The sequence below is a fragment of the Panthera uncia genome (assembly GCF_023721935.1).
Source record: "Panthera uncia isolate 11264 chromosome A1 unlocalized genomic scaffold, Puncia_PCG_1.0 HiC_scaffold_17, whole genome shotgun sequence".
Lineage (NCBI taxonomy): Eukaryota > Metazoa > Chordata > Mammalia > Carnivora > Felidae > Panthera > Panthera uncia.
The window spans coordinates 111,522,940-111,545,520 of NW_026057577.1; the positions used below are offsets into that span (position 1 = coordinate 111,522,940).

Genomic DNA, 22,581 nt, shown 5'->3' on the forward strand with positions numbered 1-22,581 from the left:
TCTTGCAGGACCCCACGTTCTGCAGGAAACAATCTGGGTGATGCTTACGTTGTCAAACTTTAATGTACAGAAGGAGAAACTGAGGCCAAGGGAGAGCTGCTCTCTAGACTCTTTTATTTTGGAACATGTGCACGATCGGTCTCTTCCCATTTCACACATTTCCACTCACACTGGAAACAACAGAAGGACACAGGTCTGGGTTGAAATTATGTGCTTTTATGGGAAACAGAAAAACCCAACAACAATAACAAAAGCCCTTCAATCTCGCCAAGTTCTCAACCAGTGATAATGAGGCAGTTTCAATGATTGTGTCTGGCTGGGGACATTTCTAAAGGGTCAGGACAGTTGAAATACACTGGCCAAAAAGAGAATTGCAGTGAGGGTTGATGTTTTAAATGAGAGTACGTTAGACCTCTTTTTGGCCCCTCATCCCATCACCCTTTCAAGTCATAGTCTCTTCTCAGTTTACAAAGATCCTTCCTAAACTTTGCTCAAATGCGATCTCTTCCAGAAAGCGTTCCTTGGTCTCCACCAACTGCATCTACCTTTTCAGGAATGCTACAAACATGCTCTCGTGCCATCTCCCATCACTTCCCGCCTTACAACCGTCACGTTTGAGTTCATGCCTGACGACACCCATTGTTAGTAGGCATGCCCCCCACCCCGGCCCAGATCCCGTGTTGCTCATCTTGGTGTTCCCATCTCCTTCCCTTATTCCGTGCTCTGTATACAGCAGGTGCTCAGCATCAGCAGGTGCTCAGTGAGGGTTTGCTGGACTGAAGTCAGTTCTATATTTGCCACGTCACGTCACCAGCCTCTTGACAGTGATAATGGTTATTCTCACTTCTTCGTCTTTCCTCCAGGACCTCAGAGTGATCTAAATCAAGGCATCTCCAAGAAGGAACAGACCCACCAAACATCACCAACTTGGGGTCAAAGGTTTGGGGAAGGGAGGAGAGGAGAGAAGCTAAAGTTAAGCTTTTACTCCTGTTCAGGAAGGCAAGGGGGCAGGGAAGGCAGCCACTGGGGAAATAATCCAGGGTGATTGTGAACAGTGTTGGCCAATGCTTCATTCTGGAATTCTATAAGCAGCCATTCTTCCAAAGGTTTCCCCAATGAAACATGGCCAACCTTGCAGTGGGAGCCGATGACTGGTGGGGGGCTGGTTTGGTTGCCCTTTTAGCCTAGGGACCAGCAGGGGTAGACCAGGAAGCTCTCTCTGGGACTTGGCCTGTCTGATGTTTAGAGGGGTATTAGAGGTTGTCTGTCTAGTTGTACTGTTGGAGCTATGATGGGAACGTTAGCCCTGTGGTGTGTTGAGTTGTCAGGCACATTGATTGTAGTAAGGCCAAAGAATACAGGCTGCAGTACTGGGCCTCTCTTCCAAAGGGGGGAAGGGTCAGGAGGTGCTGGGAACAGTGGGGGTGAGAGGAGGGTCCCAAGAGGTCCTGCAGCTCCAATTCTAACAGGTGCCCTGCTGTGGCTCCTGCTTCCAGCTCCCGCGTCTTCCCTTGTCTCCGCGTCAGGGCCAGGCAAAGGGGCCAGTTGCAAGTGGCAGAGGGAAGGGAAGTGCCTTTTCTTCCCCTACCGTGAGACTTGGACAAGGGAGAGGTTAGGATCAAGGACAGAAGGAGGAGGACTGAGGAGCTGCAGAGAGGCCAAGGCCCTATCCACTTCTGTTTGCTGCTGTATCGAGTAGATCCGAGGCCCACACTGCTAAGCGCATCACCCCCAGAGAGCACCGAACTCTTAATTGGAGAGGTGGAGAAAATTCTGCATGGGCTCTCAAAGGCGCTCAGGGACTTAGGGAGATCGCTGTGGCTCCTCCCATGGGAGGGCCCCTCTGGGGCCAATAAGGTGTGAAAACTCCATGGTCAGCATCCACCCTGGAGACTGGGGCAAGAGCCGAGAAGCAGAGAGAAGAGAGACTTCTTCAGGCACCTCCTTAGGAAAGAGAGTTGGACCTTGGGGGACTCAGGTTAGGGACAGATGTTTCAGTATAAAAAGGATCCCCAGCAAAAGGATGGGAGTCCCCTCAAATCCCTTCCCAAACCCCAGAGCACTTAGAAAAGAGAGAGTAAGGAGCATAAAAATATCTCGATGACGTGGGCTTGCCTGACAGTACAGAAAAGCAAGTCTCATGGCAGGCAGTGTGTCCCATTACACAAGAGAGGATTATACCGAGCTTCAGTATAGAGATTTTACATATATCTTTATATAAATGCATATATATTTATAGAGCCTCTGCCTAGAACAGCCGGGCTTGCTTCTTCAGTTCATTCCTCTTCCAGAGGGCCAGCCGGTCAAACTCAGAGATGGTCATGCCGAAGACCTGGTAGAACTCCTCCTGGGACAGGTGGCGCTGAAATAAGGTGGGAGGGGACAGAGAGGGAACACTTGAGGATGTGAGGTGGAGGCTGGGGGCAGGTGCAGGCAGAAGCGGACCCTGTGTGTATCCTCTGGGCGTGCTGTGCTTGGCGCAGTGTGTGACCTACAGGGGTGTGGGCTGAGTAGATGTCAAATGGCAGACCGTGTGCATGAATGCTTCCTCAGAGGGGCTTCTGTAGCTGGTCTGGGGAGGCCTCCCCTGCCCAAGACTCAGTGGGGATTCTATACTTCACCTAAGTGCCTCCTCTCCATGCTTCGTGGCGGACCCCACCCGCCCGCATCCTGCTGCCTGCATTCTGTGCCCCAGGGGGTGTATGGATGAACGCTATTCCTCCTTCCTTTGGGAGTAAAAGGGGGCATATCCAAGATTTTAGGGTGCACTTCCTCTTATTAATATTTTTACAGATGATCCGGAAGGCTGTCCCTCAGGCCAATGAAAAAAAACTGCTGTTCCTATTTCTCCACCCACCGAATTGTCCTTTCGTATCTGTCTTATATGAAAAGAAATAGGTCACATAATGAAACACGGTTCTGCATTCCTTAGCCGGTTTCCCCCCTCCTTTCTGCCTCCCTGACCTCTTGCCCTTCCAAGCAGCCTGGAAAGTTCATACGTTGTCAAAAGCTTTCAGAGTTAGAGATATATGGCACCTGAAATGTGGCAACATGTTAACAATTCCTGCATTTAGGTGAAAGGTAGAAGGATGTTCATTTTACTCTTCTTGCAACTTTTCTGGAGGCCTGAACTTTTTCAAAATAAAATTTAGCATTATGTTTGAAGAGAGAAATATCTGGCACATATCCTGCCTGAAAACTTAATGGAATCACTGAGATGCCCTGTCGGTCGCCATGATGTTAGCTAACTGAAGACTGAAGGAGATTCACCAAGAATTCTGTATACAGCCACGCAGTAATTAGCCAATTCCCCGCCTATGTGAACTAATATTTTGGCCACATTTCCAGATCTTGAGGCAAAGGTAATTTTGATATTTTTGATAGATAATATTGGTTGCTGGTGACTCTGAGCTGATGTTTCAGTATGTAACAATATTTAACAACCCCAGAAACCCCTTGCATTGCATTTCTGTTATGCCCAATACGCATCACTGCATGATCGCCCCCATTTTTCTCACTGAATCCTTCCAACAACTCTGAAGAACAGAAATTATTTCTATCCAGTTGAAAGATGAGAAAACCAAAAGTCAAACAGTTAAAATGACTAACTCGGCCGAAAGGGAGGGAGGGCAGGTGGGAGGGAGGCCAGGGTAAACAGCAGAGCAGAGATCGAAGGCTAGGCTTTCCGATTCCAAACACAGTGCACGATGTTGCCCCCTTGGGCAACCCCATCACAAATTCATAAGTAATCCTTTCTATTATGGAAAAATTTCAAAAATACTCAAAAGGGAGGAAATCACACAATGCGTACATCTATGCCCATCAGCCAGATTCAACAGTTATCAACGGTTTGTTAGGTTTGCTTCATCTTTTTTTTTTTCTGAAGTATTTAAAGCACATCTTAGACACTGTGTCAGTTCATTCCTATGTGCTGCAACACGTATCTCCCCTAGAGATCTCAAAACATCTCAAAGCCTACCGGACATCTTCTTTCCTAAAAACAGTTCACAGTACTTCCTCACAATCACGTAATACCTGTCCATAAGAAAATGCCCCTAATTGTCTCAACAATGTCTTCTTGTTGTAGTTTGTCTCTTTGAACAAAGGGGCCAACGGCATCCACAAATCACATGTGGTTCTTAGGTCCCTTCAGTCTCTGTGGGGCCAGACAGTGCTTTCTTTTGTCCATGCTGTTGACTTGTCCATAGTTGTCCCACCCACACTCAAGTCAGTGCTGAGAAATGATGTGGATGTGAGGGATTTCTCTTCTCAGTTCCTTCCACAGTCAACACTTAAGGGAACTGTAATTTAACCTCCATCTGTTTTGTTGTTGTTGTTGCTCTTGTGGAGGGTGATGGCTATGGTTGGTTCCCTAGTTCATCTTCTCTGCTGTGCCCCCAAATCTTTTTTATGAGTTTCCATGTAAAGGAATGGCAGACTCAACTTGAGAACATGCCGGAGGAGACTGAGGCTCTCCCGCTGCCCCTCTGTGAAGGACCAGCTGCTGCCCCCTTTTTTTTTTTTTTTTTTTGCCAGTTCTCAGAGCACCTAATGCCAGCCCTGTCCCTGTGACATTCTCCACAGACTTTAAAGCATGAAGGTTAAGGGCATAGGCTTTAGAGCCGGGCAGACATGACTGCGTGACCTTGGACAAGTTACGTCACCCCACTGAGCCTTGATTTCCTCTTCTGGAAAGTGGGAGCATCCTAGTGCCCCTGGATACAGTAAGGGGAATGAGAAAGCACAGGTCATGGACAGAGGTCCGCACACGGGAAGGACCCAAATGCTGGTCACCCTCACTCCTGCAACAATCTCTTCATGTGTCTGTCACATAGTGGGGGGGTCTGGTCCTCATTTCATTTGATTTCATTTTCGCCTCATCCTCTTCCCTGTGCTCATGTGACCCAGCCACACTCACCACCTGCTTTCCTCACCTGTGATAGGGCCTTGGCAGTGGCTGTTCCCTCTGCCAAGGATGCTCTTCCTCCTCATATAAGTTCCCTCTGCCAAGGATGCTCTTCCTCCTCATATAAGGCTAACTAAATGGTTCATCTATTTCAGGTCTTTGTTCAGATGTCACATTTGCAGCGAGATCACTCTGACCACCCTATTTAACACTGCAACTTACCTCTCCCTCTAAACCCCAATTCTCCGCTGTCCTTTCACTTCTTCCCTCAGCCCTGTTAGTTTCCCATGTTCCAGATCATTTATTTATTATTTGTGTCATTTAGTGTCTGTCTCCTCATGCGAGAACACCAGCTCCAAGGGGGCAGGGGTCCCTGTTTTGTTCACTGGTATACTGCAAGCCCTGAGAACAGGACCTGGTCTATATAATAGACTTTCAGTAAGTATTTTTTGGGGGAATGACAATCTGCACTCTGAGCTCCTTGAGGAGCTCTTCAGTCCGGAGGGGACTTGGGCAGTGCTTGTAGCCCTGTGGTCTCAGCTCGGGCTCCATGTTAGACATCCCTGGAAGCCTCTCTGATGCCTGAGCTCCTTCCCCAGATTGCGATCGAATTGGTCTAGGCTGGGGCGTGGTATCGTTGTTTTTAAGAAGCTCCCTGGCTGATTCTTAGGGCAGGGTGAGCTTCCTTGATCAGAGCTTCTGGGTATCCTGGAGGATGTACGAGGGCAATTGGTCCTCCAGGATGAACCAGGTTCCCGAACCTCATTTCTATCCCTGAATGCTGGCTCCACTGAGCTGCTGTGGGAGCTGTCCCCTTCAGCACCAGCAGCCACTCACTGCTACAGTAAAGGAGGCCCTCGTAAAAGTGGGGATAATCACATTGCTAGGCTGCTAGCCCAGCACGCTGGAGTTGGAAGGACTCACAAAACTTCCTGGCCTACTCACATTCCCCTCCCTCTGTCCCAACCCTTTATTCTGGGTGAAACCGCGGCAGTCAGTTGAAGGGCGGTTGATATGCTCATCCCAAGGGCTGTTGAACCTCCTTTCTTAGAAGCATTCAATTCCACAAACATTTTCCAGTACTTCCCCTGGTCCGAGCCCCATGGTAGAGGACTGACTGCCTCTGTCAGGCAGAGGAAACAGATAGTTCGTTGCTCTGATACAAGAGAGGGGAAGAGCTGCTTGATCTGCACTCTGGACACAGGGCTGGGGTGGGGGGGCTGGGGGAGGGGTGAGGGACACATCCTGGGAAGGTCTGGGGGGCTCTGGGACATGGGCATCATCACTATGGGGGGCCCTGAGGAGTCAGGAGGCTGGCAAGATGGGAAGGGCATTCTAGGAGAGCGAGAGGCAGGGAGAGGCACAGTGGAAAAGGGCAGTGTGCTCCTGGATCGGGGCCCAGGAACTGGAACGCCAAGCCAAGTGGAGGAGACTGCTGGAAAGTCCGATGCCACATTCAGGCTGGCCTCTGTGCTTTGTTTATGCTGTTCCGCTGTTCATGATGCTCCCTCCCCCCTCTCCACCCATCCAACCTGCGCCTTCAAAGTCCGTCCGCCCAGGTCACTGCCAGACTCTGTGCCAAGGGCTCTGTGTATAGTGTCTCACTTACTTCCGCTGGCACCTTGCGGGGAGCACCATGATTGCCCCACTCCACAGAGGAGAAAACTAAGGTTTGGAGAGGCTGTTACTTGACCAAGCTGTCTTGCTGAGGGATGATGGCAGGGTAAGGGTTGCACCCGGAGTCTGACGTGAGACCACCTTATGCTTTTGCCTTCTACACAGCACTGACTCCCCCATGCTCCCCACCCAGAGCACTGGTTTTCTGTACCATCCTGCAGAAAACCAGTGCTGTGTTTCTTCTTAGCAACCAGTCAGCAGGCCCCTGAGAGCAGGGACCAAATCTAGCTCTTGTCTTAAGTCGACAGAAGCATCAGCGGGAGACGTGCTGAAGTTCTGCACCACAGATGCTCATCGGATTGGGAAGGCAGCACAGAGCGTTTCGACCTGGGCTCAAGGAACCAGGCTGGCATCCCTGCGTTTTCAAAAAGCTGTGCGACCTTAAAGCTTTTCATTTTCTGCCTGCCCTTTCGAGCTGGGTTAGATCAGGCAACTTCTGGAATCCCTTCAAACCCAAAGGCGCCTGCTCAGTTTTCTATACTTACCTCTAAACGCGTCCGGTCCACATCCTTGGGCAGTCGATTTCTTCCTCTTGTGGTCACCAGCAGAAGTTCATAAGGGTAGATCTAAGGAGAAAGGACAGGGCGGGGGGTGGGGTTCCAGGTCAGGTGAAGGTGGTAGGCTTATCCCTTCAGCCGCATGTTGTGTCTGGGCTCCCTCCTCTCCCCAGAAAGGGTCCGTGGTTAAAGTCTGGAGGAAGGGCTGGGTCTGTTCTTGGAGAGTTGCCTGACGGCCTCAAGGCACCTTCTCCCCAAAGGCAAAACCTGAATCCCCTAATACTGCTAAGAATAAGCTTGGTGGTGTTTGACATAAATGTGGCACAAGGCCTCCTAATTGTAAACGTCTCAGGTCTCGTGATTGGCAAGCCTCCAGAAAGTCTCCAAGGCCCACAAGGAACTGTCTGATTTCAGTGGGCAAAAGACATAGGGCAGGATTTGGGGAAAGCTGGCCAGGGAGGGACCGGATATGCCGGTCTCAAGAGGACCCTTGAGGTTATTTATTCGATGTTTCCTTCCCTGAATAGATAATGCGGTGATCCTCCTGCTGGCCCCCAATGGAGCGGCTCCCAGGGTCCCAGAGACCCCCAGGGTCAACGCATCTCCTTTACCTTGTACTCTGTAGAGAGAAAAGAGACACACACAAAATGGAAATACATTGGTTTTTGCTTTGCACCACTACGCTGGCCTCTGTCTGAGAGACCCTGTCCTTGTTGAATTCAGCCCAAATCAAGGCTGGTATAAGCGTAAAGGATGGCTAGAGATGGGGGTTGGGCTGATCCAGAGATAGGGTTTTCGACGAGAAGTGACTTTTGAGATAATTAGAACAGAAATAAGAGGAGATTGTGAAACACATGGGCAAGATCACCTATCTTCCAGAGGAATCCTCCCGGGTTTTGGTGCAGCCTCGTCCACCTGCCTGAACCTGCTTGTAGGAATTGCTGGAGGCTGGCGGGAGAGCATCGCTGGCAGAGAGCATGAAGCTCATGGAATGTTCGTTGGGAACAATGTGCATTTGGCTCCGAGAGTTTCCCTCCCCCCCCCGGGGCTGGCAGGCAAGTCTACCCGAGTAGTACTGGGACAACGGCATTCTGCAACGGCTCTGGGAACCCAGATGGGACAGATGGCCTGGAGATCACCCAAGGCCAGGGACCTGAGAGGAGGAGGGAAGAGGAGGCGAAGAGGGAGGGAGTGGGAAGGGAAAGGGAGTGTGGGAACTCGGGGTTTGGACAGAGCCCAGCGTAGGGCCAGAATCTGTAGTGATCCTTTGCAGAAGGTGAAGACACAGTTACGAGCAGTGCGTCCAAAGCTGCTGTGGGTCCCAGGACGGGGTGGCACTCACCTCGCATGCCCCAGTTGACGGCGTTCATGCTGTCATAGTGGAAGAGGTCTGCGCTGGGTGTCTGCAGGGGAGACAGAGCGAGGGCTGGCCTGAGCGAGCTCACTGCTGCCTCCCTGGGGCCGTTACCCACCTCCAGAAAATGGCCTGGGGCTGATGGGACAGGGCCTCAGAGAAGCCCCAGTCTTAAGTCACGGGGACCCACCTCACTGGCACATCCCTGGTGCCTAGGCGCAGCACGTAGTTAGGCACCCTATAAATATTCATTTCTTGGTGAACTACATTCTCTGCCTTCTTTCACTGCTCATATACCGCTTTTCCTATGAAATCTGTCCTGGCAATTCTATTTAAAATTGCAAATTGCCGCCCTCCCTCCCCAAGCTCCCAATCCCACTCATCCTGCTCACTGTTTCCCTCCCCCCTCCCCCCCATAGCACTCACTACCTTCTACAGTCTATATAGTTTGACTTGCATACTATTTACTACTTGCTTTCTGTTTCTCTCCACACGAATGTAAGCTCCAACGAGCAGGGGTCACTGATGTATTCCAAGCACCCAGAGGAGTACCCGACGTATGTAAAAAGCTTTCCATAAATATCTGTTCCGTGACCCAATGTCTAGGCTCCGGAATTGTTAACATCTTGGGGGCAATGTCTCAGCATGGCCTCTCTTACCCTGTGTAGCCCATTTCTTCGGTAGGCAGGCAGGGAGGCAGATTTGGAGATGAGGGGGTCTGAAAAGAAACAGCCAAACAATTACCAGGAGCCCCAAGTCAGGGGTCCCTCTCCTTGAGGCTATCTGGCCTCTGCTAATGGCCAATACTGTCCCCCAACCCCGTGGGAAGCGGGAAGGAAAGGGGCCACCGGCTCCTCCCCCTGCTCTGCAGACTGGCAGCTGACTCAGGGATGCCTCCCCCGGCAGAATTCCAGGGTCACCTGAAGCACACGTGCACAGTCTTCTGGCCTCACCCTGCACACACCTCCCATGTGTACGAACCTCCCGTGACGAACCCCTGCGTCCTGGCCACCGGTGGCTCTGGACGCAGGCCCTGGATTTGGAGTTGGGCTCAGAGCCCAGACAGGCAGGCTCTCGTGTGGGTAGAAGAGACGCGTGCTCTTCCTTTCTCTCTGGGGGCTACTGGGCACGGCAACTTTGGTTCCAGAACCAAAAACTGAGGCCTACGTCTGACAAACACGGTGGGGTGGACTATTTGAGTTCGGGATCGTGTTGGGACATCACAGCTCCGGGGGACCCGCCTCCAGCTCTGGCTCTCACAAGACACGACAGGCTGAAGGGAGGGCAGGCAGAACATACCGCTGTCAGCCAGGTAGTGGGACCGAGGGGCTGCAAGAAAGAAAAGCCAGAAAGCCGTGTTCGTGGGGGCAGACGGACACAGTGGAAGGTTCATGGGGACAAACAGACATGGCTCCCATTCCTGGGCTACCCTGGCTGGTGGGGAGGAGGGGCCTCCTTCGCCACCTCTTTTCCCACTGGTCAGTTTTCAGTCGCTACACCTGCCCCGCACGCCCCCTCCCCCGCCCAGCACCCGGTGCAAAGCGGGTGCTCTGTGACATTTGCTGCACCAAGGCCACCGGACGGAACTGGGTTCTGGCGCACTGCACAGAACCCAGAGCCAGAGGCCGAAAACACTGCCCCTTGGTAGTCAAACAGGGAAACAGGCACATCGATTTATCCTGGCTCTGCCACTGGCCGATACCTAATTGCTACAATTTACTTAATCATGCTTTGGTTTTCTCATCGTAAAACGGGGAGGGATAGCGTCTCCCGTATGGGGTTACTGTGAACAATAAATGATACACGATGATTCCATAAGGTATTAGCCCGGTGCCTGTCACCATACAAAGCACCAAGCAAAGCGGACTTCATCTTCACCACCACCACCATCTCAGTCTCGCCTAAAGTCGAGGTGCAGCAGGGAAAAGAGGGAACAGCTTATGGCCTTGGAGTCACTCTGACTTGGGTCCGACCCCACTTGGCTCTGTCACTTACAGGCTTGTGAGTGGCCTTGGGCAAGCAGTAAGCTCAGGTCTCTCATCTATAAAGTGGGTGATAATAATCCCTCAACATCGCCAGTCTTTGTGAGGACCAAGAGTGATAATGTATTTACGAGTGGCGGGCATAGGGGATTATCCATTAAGTATTGAGTGGAGATAGGATTTCCCAGCAAGACTGACTCCCACAGGGGTAAGGGAGGGAGGGAAGCACGTGTGTGTCCAGGAACAGGGAGGAATTTACAATGAGAGGATCTCTGGGCAAAGTGCCTGCTCCAAGGTTCTTCTTGTTTTCTTCCTGTGATGGGAGGCTTACTACCTCAAGAGGCAGTCACTTATATCGTTGAGCCATTCAGGCTATTAGGAGACATTTCTCTTTGCGCTGAGTCTGACCGAAAGTCACAGCTTCAGACGCCCCAGAGAAACAAGTGCCCGCTCAGGGCAGAGCATGGTCTTACTTGGTGCCCCAGACAGCACCTCACCAAGTGTGTATTCTAGACCCAGGCAAGGCCATAAGGAGTTTAAGATTCATTCAGGGAGTTGGAAGGAAGTGCCCCCACCCCCCACAGACTTCCAGGGCAGTGCTTACAGCCATTGAGGGACATGTCATAGCCAGCTGTGTGCAGGGCCTCCCGGCTGCTGGTGGAGCTCCGGGGTGGGGTCCAGGGATCCGCGTAGGAGCTGGACCGGGCCTTCATCTCCTCCTTCAGAATCAGCCGGCCAATTCCACTCTGGAGCTGGGTGTGGGGGAGGGGCGAGATGGAGTCAGAAGGAGGCAAAGAACACTGAGCCGGAGCAGGCTTGGGGAGAAGGGTGGGTGACTGGATTCTGGTGAACCTCTGTCATTTTTGCCTTCCCCAAACCCTGCAACCCCTCCTCGCAACCCCGCAGCTTCATTTGGGACTTTGTCCCTCTTCCACAAGCAGTGCCGTGGTCTGGGGATGGGGAGGGGTCTCCGGCGGAGGGCACTGGAAGTGGGCCTGGTCAACGGCACGTGGGCAGATGGCTCTAGCTGGGCCAGCGAGGGCCTTCCTTGGGACTCTTGTCACTGGCACCCGTCTCTTTTTAAAAAAATTGTTATAGAGGTGACATTCACATAACACACAATTAACCACCTTTATCTAGTTCCGAACATTGTTTATCACCCCCCAAAAAGACCCTGTCCCTGCTTCCCTCTCCTCCTGGGCCCTGGTATTCACGAGTCTACGTTCTGTCTCTGTGCATCGACCTGTTCTGGACATCTCCTAGAAACGGGATCATCCAACGTGTGGGCTTTTGTGACTGGCTTCTTTCACTAAACATACGGTTTTCGAGGTTCATCCACATGGTGGCCTGTATCATTACGTCATTCCTTTTTGGGTCTGAGTAACATCCCATTGGACGGGTACACCGCGTCTTGCTTATCCATTTGGGCAATGATGGACATGTGGGTGGCGTCCACCTTTCGGCTATCGTGCCAAGTGCGGCTAGGAGGATACATACACGTGCGCTTGTTCGAGTCCCAGGTTTCCCTTCTTCTGGGTAAATTACCCAGGAACGGAATTGCCAGCCTTTCCCTGGTGGCTGCACCCCTTTCCATTCCCACTGGCGGCGCGTGAGAATAACCTGCCTGAGCACCGGGGCAGCGCAGACGTGAGCCAGCACAAGAGAAGGGAGAGACAACTTTCCTATGGCAATTAGTTGAGCGGCTGGATCTAGTCATACCGGAAACTCCCCCTACCGTTTGACTTTTTTGGTTATGCAAGGCTGTATGTCTCTTTTCTTTACCATAAGTGGGTTTGAATTCGGTTTCTGTCCCTGTCAAATGAAAAAATCCTCAGTAACATACCGCCTAGGCATCTCACCCAGGGGGTAGCCTGCTCACCTTGTGCATGCTGCGGTCAAAGTCGTCTTCCTCTCCTCCAGATGAGAACCTTCTGGCTCGGGGCACTGACAAAAGACAGCTAGGATCAGCTCCCGCGTGTGTTCCCCACTCAGCCTGCCCCCGGCAGAGGGCCCAGAGGGACACAGAGCCTCGACAGGTGAGGGGTTTCCTTTCAGTCCGCCACTTTCCAGCCGAGTGACCCCGATGGAGTGTGGGTCTCCTGTATGGGAAGGCCCAGCAGCCCTTCCCATTCTTGGCCATGAAGGGCAGGTAAAGCCAACTGCCCAAACACAGCCAATGAGCCTCAACATTGGGACTTTTCTTGCTGCTGGCGGGAGGGAGAAGCCTTCTTTCTGCCAAGGATAGGCCTGGGAGAGCCTAGACCTGCTGGAGTTCATCTTGCCATATGACAAGGGCAGACCCGGCCTGAGAACGGAGCCACCCCGGGGACAGGACCAGCCCCAGTGACGGCCATTCACCTCTGGATCCAGCTGTGCCTCAAAAACTTTCACTCTCATGACCCAGAAAATCTTTGCTTTGGCTTAAGCCATTTGGAGTTTTTTTTTTTTTCTCTTTTTGGGTTTATTCTTTTGTGGTTGCAATGGTCTCAGATCCCTCTGCCCCCCCCCCCCCCCCCAATGCCTCCCCAAAACATGTAGCTCTCGAAGATCGCTGTCTGCTTTAGGATGTAGTTGCTTGTGTCTTATCTCCTTTCCCAAATGGAGAATATTTTGAGGGCAAGGCAGGGCCCATCTCCGAGCTCCCATGAAGCTTTGTTCAGAATGGACATTCAGTCAGTAAAGGTATGCACTGAATCAAAATGGAGCTTGAAGACAATGTGCCCCCATGCTTCGTGGGTGGGGACCCATCTCCCCAGCTGGAGATGCCTGACGGGGTGGGATGGCGCCTTCAGGACCCCCTGCCAGGGTAAACTCCCTTTTCTATCTTCCGAACCATTTTCCAACCCACAGCCAAAGTGGTCTCTTAAACACACACATCTGATCCTGTCACTCTCAATGGTTTCTTACTGTTTAGGATAAAGACCCACATCCTTACCTCAATGCACAAGGCCCCATGGGATGTGGTCCCTCAGCCCGCACCTGCTTCCCTCCCTCTCTGGCTCCAGGTTAAGCTGACAGCCTTTCCTTTCCTCCAGTGGAACCCGCCCTCCCACCTGGGGTCTTTGCAGATGTCCTTCTATATCCTGCTGGCTTACCTCTTCCCCACTCTTCCTGTGGCAGCTGAGTATCTGCTTTGAGAAGGTCCATCACGTTCTAGACTGGACTGCATGGCCCCTCCCATTAGCTCCTCTACCTCCGTGTATCACCTCCCGTACATCACTTCCCTCTCCAGCGGGGACCTATGTCTCCTCCATAAAGGCAAGAACCTGGTCTATTTTGCTCCCCGGTGACTCATTAGGCCCCAGGGCTGGCCTTCAATACATACGTACATTCATACGTTTGCCGAATGAATAAATGAACAATTTTGTGAAGGAGTGGGCAACCATCCTAGCCCCGCTGTGTCCCTGGCACAGGTGATAGGGCTCTGGTCCAGGCTCCTCTGTGGGGCGCGTTACCTTTGGGGGACCCATGGTAGGTCCAGTACTCAGACTCTGCAGCATAGTAGGGGTCTGGTGAGTAGGCTGGACTATATTTGGAGGCCTGGCTGATGTCTTCACTTGTTTTGCTTTTGGTTGCTGTTGACAAATCGCCTGCAAAGGACCCAAGGAGAGAGCTTCAGGGAGGCAGAGTGTCCTAGAACAGTGTACTATATACTCTCTTCCTGCCTCGGCCAGGCTCCAGCCTGGCGGAGGGAGGTCACTCTGAGGCCAGGGTCTAGGACATGGAGCATCAGAGCTGGAAGAGCCCTCAGGCCAAGCCCCCTCATGTTACGGTTGGGAATCTGAACACCAAAGAGGGCAAGGGGCTTACTGAAGACCACACAGCAAGTAGACCAGAACGGGACCAGATGCCTGCCCAGGGCTCCTGCTACCACATTTCACAGACTCCCAGGGCTGCTCCCAAGAGAACACTAAGGCTGTGGCTCCTCCAAGTAAGATTAAGCAGGTCCCAGGTGATCCCATGTCCCTACCTTCCTCAGCCTCTAGAAACCTGCCTTGTTTCGTATTTGAGCCATACGTAGGGTGGGAGTCACCAACCAGGGCCACGTGCTGCATATCAAATTTCCCCTCCCACTAAAATGCCACATCTTGCTTGGGGAGACTCTATGGCCCAGAGAAAGAGCACTGGACAGGGTTCAACAATGCTGGGTTCTGGCCCCAGCTCTGCCACTTAACTAAGCTGTAATACTGGGCACCTCTTGCCCCTCTCTGCCTCAGTTTCCTCATCTGTAAGTATCAGAATTGGTCTTGCTGGGTCAGGTGCCATCCGGCTTGAAGCTTCCACAACATGGACCATCAAACCTACTGCTGCCACAAAACCATCCAGGGCAGTGATTTTAGCACAGCCCAAAGCCTGGCAAGAGACCGACTAGGGCGGAGAGAGAACTGGAGACACGAGTGAGCCCCCATGATCATCTCAGGAAGAAGCGACAGGACTATCCCACGCCCTGTGCAGTCAGAGCAGCAGAGCGTCCTGGGATCAGCCCTTTGCCAGCTCCAGCCTGTGCACCCTCCCCCAGCAGGAGGGAGGGTGCAAGTGGAGCTTTGGAAGCTCCACTTGCTTCCAAAGCTTGCAGATTCTCTTGAACTTGGGTCCTGGGCAGTCCCTCCCATCTCAACTGATGTCATTCAGCCTTTTCACGTGCCCTCTTATCCCTGCAATCTACCTCCACCCCAAACGCCTCCTGCATCTGCTCTGGTGCTGAGCCCAGCTGGAACATCCCACAGTCCCGAGGTGTTTGAGACCCCGGGGGCCTGTTCTGGACAAACTGGCTTTGTCAGGGTTGGTACGTTTCTGTGGCCACTCGGGATGCACGGCTTGTCGTCCACAGCCACACATAGATATGCACGCGCTCAGAGTCACCTGGACCCCAGCCCAGCCCCCTCTGAAACTGAGGAAATTGTCAGGTCTCAGCCTAGAGCCATGATTTACATTTGTATCGCCCCTCCACCAGCTCAGTGAGCTCAGATCCCAGTCCTGGGCTACCTCCATCTGTTTCCATCTTCCTCCAATTCTGTACCCTGCCCCCTCTGTTACCCAGGTAGCCTGTGGGCATGTGAGGGTGATACAGGGTACCAGTTGCCCCTGTGCATCCTCAATGCAAAGGGCGTGCTTCATCGGCTGAGGCTCAGTAAGCGCGTTTGCAAGAAGGAACAGGTCTCAGCGATGCCTGACTTCTACGGGAGTGCAGGTAGGAATCATGAATGGAGCTCGTTATGGTGTGGATTCCTAGGTCACACTCTCAGTATTTCTAATAAGAAAGTCCAGAGCAAGGGAGGGACCAGGGCATCTGCTCGAGTATCCATGCCTTGGAGTGCATGCTCCCAGCGCATTTGAGAAGGGTTGCTCTGGCCATGGAATTTAGGACACCAGACAGCAGGGTGGTGGGGTTGGAAAGTAGGTGGGAAAACATTTAGGGGACACGAGAGCTTCCTTGCTCTTTTGAAATGACACCAAACTCCCCCCCCCCCCCCCCCCCCCCCCCCAGCATCACCTCAAGTGATTGGGGGATAGCCAACAAGAAGGACAGAACTGCAGCCCTGCGTGCGTCCCTCCACGTGGCCACAGCAGACCATCTGCACAGATGGTGAGTGGCCCCGCCCCTTGCCTGGCCACGCCCTCTCCCCGACGGACCGTACCATGCCGTTTGTAGATCGGGGGTTTCCGGTAGATGTTACTTTCTCCAGCTGCCAGGCCGACCCAGAAGGGACCAATGGGGAGAGGAGAGACAGAGAAAGAGAGAAAGACGGAGAGCGGAGGAAAGGAGACAGCAGTTGGTCAGCTGATCTGAGAACGAAAGACAGTCAGCGTCTTTCCCAAGGGTGCACCACCTTTCCCCGGTGGACGTCCTCTTTCAAAACTCAGTTTCCAACCTCAACCCGGGAGGTTCTAAGAAAGGTGAAGGAGGGGAGAGGAATGGATGGATTCTAATGGTGCGGAAGAAGGGACTCGGGCTCCAGTGGTGGGCATGCAGGCAGGAGGCGGCGCGTGCTCAGCAGGACCCCATGCAGGAAGGTGCCCCCTGCCTCCACCCTGCGGCCACGCCTCATTCCACGCACAAGTGCCCAGAATGCTTCAGCACTAACCCTCCCACTCGCTCAAAAACAGACAGGATGGGACCTTTCCCGGGCAGTGGAGAAAGGTACAGATGAAACAGCAGGATGAGCTCCTGGGGAAAAGCGAGTGGGGAGTAAACACCTGAGCTCAGAGTTGGGAGACAGGGTTGAGGCCCGGCTCTGCTGAACTCTGGGCAAGACCCTAAGTCAGACCTACAAGGTCACCGAACCCCTGCCTTCCGCTTTATCTCCTATCACTCCCCTCGCCGCTCACCACTTCCAGGCATGCTGGCCTGCTGCCAGTTCAGTGTTTCAGGGCCTTTGCACTTGCCGTGCCCTCTGCGCAGGACTTTTTCCCTGAGATCTTCAATGGCTGGCTCCTTCTCATCTTTCCCCACCCCAGTCACTCTACCGCGGTGCCCTGTTTATTATGTTTACTGCACATATCATCTACCTGAAATTACCCTTTTACTCGTTTACTCTTTTACTAAATTTCTTTCCACATATAAATACCATGAAGGCAGGACCTGGGCTGGTTTGAGCACATTTGCAACCTCAGGGCCCAGAACAGTGCCTGGCTGTATAGAGAGAACAACAGAGGCTCAGGAAAGCTAAGTAACTGGCCCCAGCTCACAGGCTTCCAAGTGGTGGAATCAGGATTCAATCCCAAGAGTTTTGATGCCAAAGCCCAGGACTTCCAGCATGGTTACTGCCGGGTCCCGGCACGGCCCTCAGACACTCGAGGCACTTCTCCAGCTGCTTCGTGGTGGTCTTGATCAAGGCTGGCCCTGTCAAGTGGGTGGCCCAAAGCCCATGGGCGAGTCGGGACTGCAGGGTGGGTTAGTGTGGGTAGCTGGTTAGGGAGGGTCCCCAGGAACCGGCTTCTCTTCGCTGCCGGTGCAGGGCGCCCGGCGTCCCCATGGAGCATGCACCCGTGCTGGGAATTCCGGGCTGGCAGCCTACCTGGGATGTGAAAGTGCTTGGGAGCCTGGTAAGAGGTTGGAGTGGAGGACCTCACATCTAACTGGCTATGGTATGGAGAGCTCCGGCCACTCTCGGGCCCTGGAGCACGCAGGCAGTGGTCCCCAGAAAGAACAGAGGCACAGAGAGAACAGGCATTAACGCGGTGGCAGTTAAGGCAGCAGTGACGTGATGACAGCAGGGATGGCAGGGAGGGGCTGTGCTCTCATGCACCGTGTCTGCACAAACAGGCTGGACCCTGTTTTATTGCCTCACCCCGAAGTCAGATTTTGTAGGTTGTAAGAATCAACTCCACTGAGCATCAGGAAGGTGACTTTGCACCTCTTAGCTCCCCACCACCCCTCTTGATTACTTCTTTCCTCCGTCCAAGCACCTGCTTCACCCCTAACCTCAAGGTGGCCGTGGATGGCCTGACCGGAGGGCGTAAGGCTGGGCCTGTTTCTGGTCCTCTGGCTCTACCCTCTGGATGGGGCAGGCCAAGGCCAACGGCAAAGGAGTCTTCTTCCAGCCAAGGCTGCTGGGATGCCTGCAACTTCTCTCCTGGCAGCTTACCACCCGCCTTCTTGTTGCTTCTCAGCCCCTTCTCTCCCCTTACTAGGGGCATCTCAATATGGCCCAGCTGGTCACCTGGGTGTGGTCACAGACCCCCAGAGGGCCGTGCGGTGACGGAGATCTGGGGCAGGGGCCCTGTGCCGTCTCTGCAGCTGGCAACAGAGCCGGCCACTGCGTTGTCCCCCGGCTCTTCTTGTCCCTTTGGGGGCTTCCCCCTTCCTTACCAGAGCGGTAGTAGTGGTGAGGCGAGCGGGAAAAGGTGGGAGACATGCCCTGCCGGCTGTAGGTGGGGGAGTCGATGTATCCTGGGCTGGAGGCCCTTCTCTGTCGGAGGTCCAGGCTCTCGTAGATGTCCTGGGGGAGGAAGTGGGCCGTGTGAGCAAGGCCGGCGATGCGGCAGGCCTGTGGCTCAAGGGTCTAGCAGGCAGATGGGGGAGGGACATGGAATCTAGGATTCTAGGGGATCCAAAATTCATGGTGCTGCCCTTCTGAATACAGAGGCCCCCTCCCTGGGTTACACACATGGCCTGAGACAAGTTTTTGGGGCCTTCACCCATCACTCTGTCCCTTGAATAGAACCTGTAGGTCACGTGCCTGGAATCCTGGCCAAGGATCAGAGGAGCATCAGGGAGGCCCTCTCTGGGTAGAAGGGGTGCACCCTCTACTGTTTATGCCGCAGCCACTTCCGCCAGATCATGCTTCTAAGTCTCCTGTCTGTGGTGTGGTTGGGGAGCCCCCCAGGGGGCTGGGGAGGGGTGAAACCAGTGGTCGGCTTGGTCAGCATAAAGGGACACAATCATATAAAAGGTCTTCCTGAACCAGCTCGATTACCTGGGAGTAGGGAGATAGTGTTCCCAGCGACTTAGAAGCGAAGAGTTTGAAGGCCATGGTGGAAGGAGCAAAGGAAAAGAGAGGAGGGAGAGAGAAAGAGGGTTACGTAGCACAGCAGAGGCCGGCCTGCAGCTGCTCCTGGGCCCCCTCCCCAGACAGCAGGTGCGCTTAGCGTGTGGGGATACCAGCAGTGCTCACAGAGAGCAGGAAACCCAGAGATGGTGCGCTCCTTTTACCAACGGGAAACCAAGGCCCAGAGAGGGCATGGGGTGGTTCCGGGCCTCTCGGGTAACGACGTGGCAGGGTCTTTGCTTGGACCCGGGCTTCTTCACCACAAGCTCAGAGCCATTTCCTGACCCCTCCTTGTCCTTCTACCAGTTCATGACCCTCTGTGGTTCATGACAACAGTGTGCAGGGCGGGGGACCCAAATGTAAGGCCAACTGAAGGCCAGGCCGCTGCCATCAACGTGGGATCTGGGTTGGAGGGTGGTGTAGCAGACTGGAGATGAGACATCCCATCCTGCAGAGGGCGCTGGCCGCTCAGCCCCGGGACACCTGCTCAATGTGAACACAGCTCCTTAAGTTTCCAGGACAAGTCAGAAATGCAGGTTGTTATGTGAAATCTCTCCGTGTGTAAATATTGGCAACTGATTTGCATTTTCAAAAGAGGCTTTGTGAGTGAAACAAAACGGATCTGGAGTTGGCTTTGGCTCGTGGGGCCCAGGGAGCCATTTCTGGCTTCAGGAGCATCACCTTCTACCTGACACTTGGTCCCCTGTTCCCGGTTCGTATTAGAGGCCCGGAGAGTCTCGGCATTGGGCTGTCCAACCAAAGAACCCTAATCCCTCTAGAGAGGAAGGGGGCAGTGCTGGGGTGGGGACAAGAACCTGGGTCCCTGCTCCCCAGGCCAGGGATTTAAACAATCCCTTTAAACAATCTCAGTTCAGGGGCCATGGATGGGGCTAGAAGCTGCCTGAGATAGAGATTGCCAGGACCTTCGGGGTAACAGCCACGCTGCCTTCTCCAGAGAACACTTTCTCTTGTCCAGCCACCACGGAATTATTTCGAAAGCCATCTGATGCTGAGTTTTAAAAAGTGGCTCTTGCTCTGAGCATAGGGACTTAAGACCACGTGCAAAAACCAGAGAACCAACCTACCAGGGATTATAAACCTAAGGCCACTGAGCCTGTCAGGGGGTGACAGCCATGGGCTGTGTATAAGATTACTCCATTAGAAGAAAAACAATAGCTCAAGTGATACGTGGTCACAGGTTCTCGGCTTCCATGTTGGGGTTCTCAGGGGGTGGCGGAGACTGGGGAGAACTGGGGAGCCCATGTCCTGCCTATAGAAGGCGCTGCTCCCCCCCTCTCCAGATGGTACAAATCCTGGTGTACTGTCACCTGCTCTGATTTTTCAAGAAAAGCCAGATTTCTGGGTGAAATTTTGATTTTTAAATGTTGACTATAAATTCCAGTTTATAACAGTCCAGGGGCCAACACTGTGGAAGCCGAAGTGTCTGTCTGTGATGGAGTGGCTGGGGACCCTGTGGGCCTCCTCTCCTCCGACAGCCCCCGAGAGAGGGGCGAGACGCCATACCTCTCCATAGCCACATCTCTCCAGCATCTCGTCGGACGTGTATCTGGAATGAGGCTCGTAGGAAATGAGGTCGGGGCGTTGTACCTCGTAGATGGACTTGACCTTGGGGAGAGCTGCCAGGTCTTTGTAATTAAGGATCTCATTATCCACTTTAGCCTGAGGAAGAGGAAAGGTATAGGAAAGAGGCAGAGAGATAAGAGGGAAAAGGGAGAGGACACAAAAACCAGGCACAGGGGCAACGAGCTTCTCCAGATTCCGCTAGAGACAAGGTCTTAGGAAGATGAGGAGAGTGTTAGAATCAGGCAGGTCATAGAGGCCATCCGTTCCAACAGGGCTAACACTGATCGAGCGCATTTTAGGTGGGAGGCCCTGTGCTTTGCAGGAATTGTCTCTTCTAAGTGTCCGGATGCCTCTGTGAAGTCAGTGTCAATGTTACTACTATTTTTCAGAGAAGGCAACTGGGGCTCAAAACGTTCTGCACTTTGCACCGTTTAGCCAGTAGGTTTGAATCCAGTCTGAACCACACAGCCTGGGTGGGGACTGCCTTTTGACCCCCCACCCCACCCCCCACCACAGGAAGGATATCCTCGTTCACGGCTCCTTGAAGATGATGGAGATGATAAAGACAATTAACCACGGAGAGTGAAACACTAGCTAACACTGGGTGAGCACTCATCACGGGCCAGACTCTGTCTTAAGTCCCCTGTAGGAATGAACTCCCTTAACTCCTACAACTCACAACGCTACTAGTAGGCATGCCTATCATCTCGATTTTTTGAATGAGGAAACAGGCACAGAGAAATCAATGAACTTGCCCAAGGTCATACAACCAATAAGTAGCAAAATCAGAATTCAAACCCAGCCAGTCTAGCCTGGGAACTGGCCTTCTCCAGTAGCCTCTGCTAGCTTGGCAGGTGGAGAGGTGGAGAATTCTGCCATTGGCTGAGTTCAGCTTTCTAGAACTGCATGCATTGATCAAGAAGAGACAGCTTCCCCTTGTATGGGGGAGACCACCTCTCGTGGCTTCTGAAGCCATGTCCTCTCCATGTCTGCATCTTCTACCTGTTCCCCCTGTGACCCGCTTCTGCTGTGGTCATCAAGGATCTGTCGCCCCATAACTACTGTGGCTTGCAAGGTCCTGACATGAGATAAACTGCGAGGCCACTAGACAGAAACGCCAAAGAAACTGAATTATCCTCATGACATTCTTCTAGTGCCTTGGGGCCCAGGTGAGTCTCCAGCCAAAACTACGGCAGAGAGGGCAACTTTCATAAAGACCTTATGAGAACTGCTGTTTGAAACACTTTCCAGGGTCCTTCCACCATTCTGTCCTGGTCCCAGCCCACCACCGTTTGAGCACTTTGTGTTCATTCTCCATTGCCTCTAGATCCACTGTCCACTCCTCCTTGCCCTGATTTGGGCTCTGAGACCCCATGGGCTACATCAAGACTCCCTGGATTTCAGTTGGGTTGGGTCAATGCAGGGGGGGGGGTCACCTGCAGACAGGGGGTGATGGCGAGAGAGGCTGTGTACCTGTGTACCTGTCCCCTTGGCACCGCCCTTGCTGTGGTGGGCATCGATCCTATCCAGGGCTGCCTTTCACGGCGCCAGCTTTCGCCAGGCCATCTCTTCAGGCTTAGGGTAGTGACAGCTCCTGCTGCTGTAGACCCTGCATGCCACACTATGTCTTGTGGGTCCTCTAACCCTGCCGACACCTCTGTGAATGGTCCCTTCGCAGAACCTTCTCAGCTAAACCCTTAGAGATGCACCATGTCATCTCTGCCACAGCCTGCCCAGCTCAGGCACCATATCTGTACCGATCTGGGGGTGGGTGGGTCAAGGGAACCTTGTGAGAAGGGTCCACCTGCCGAAGTAACTGCCGCCTTTTGTTGTGGGATGTTAGGTCTTGACCTTGAGAGCTCCTGGCACCTTGCAGACTTGTCTCGACCCATCAATATTCTTCTCAGTGCTTTAGTCCAAACCTCAGAAATACTAAATTTATATTTCTTCCTGTAGGCTCCTTGTTTATAGGGTTATAAATGAGCCTTAGGTTTGGAGGCTCAGTGATTGAACAGAGGCATCCCAACATAATTAGCCAGGAAGGAAGGCAGAGAACGTGTGGGGCTGGTCGAAGACAAACCTCCTGAAG

The 22,581-nt window shown here is 53.1% G+C and overlaps 1 protein-coding gene across 7 annotated transcripts in view; it reads right to left on the reverse strand.

The window, feature by feature from the left end:
- Positions 1-196: 196 nt before the first annotated feature.
- Positions 197-22,581, reverse strand: part of ABLIM3 (actin binding LIM protein family member 3) — a 71,903-nt gene continuing 49,518 nt past the window's right edge. The window contains exons 9-22 of one of the 7 annotated variants that reach the window (XM_049648040.1): positions 20,433-20,588; positions 18,837-18,866; positions 18,230-18,359; positions 17,436-17,534; positions 16,056-16,103; positions 13,872-14,006; positions 12,296-12,360; positions 11,021-11,168; positions 9,734-9,763; positions 9,094-9,152; positions 8,423-8,483; positions 7,692-7,699; positions 7,069-7,149; positions 197-2,362 (exon numbers count right to left, since the gene is read on the reverse strand). In XM_049648040.1, coding sequence (XP_049503997.1) covers positions 2,249-2,362; positions 7,069-7,149; positions 7,692-7,699; positions 8,423-8,483; positions 9,094-9,152; positions 9,734-9,763; positions 11,021-11,168; positions 12,296-12,360; positions 13,872-14,006; positions 16,056-16,103; positions 17,436-17,534; positions 18,230-18,359; positions 18,837-18,866; positions 20,433-20,588 — 1,164 coding nt within the window. In that variant the 3' untranslated portion in view covers positions 197-2,248. Of the gene's footprint in view, positions 2,363-7,068; positions 7,700-8,422; positions 8,484-9,093; positions 9,153-9,733; positions 9,764-11,020; positions 11,169-12,295; positions 12,361-13,871; positions 14,007-16,055; positions 16,104-17,435; positions 17,535-18,229; positions 18,360-18,836; positions 18,867-20,432; positions 20,589-22,581 lie in introns of those variants that run through there. The other 6 variants (XM_049648041.1, XM_049648043.1, XM_049648044.1 and 3 more) reach the window with 6 other exon arrangements.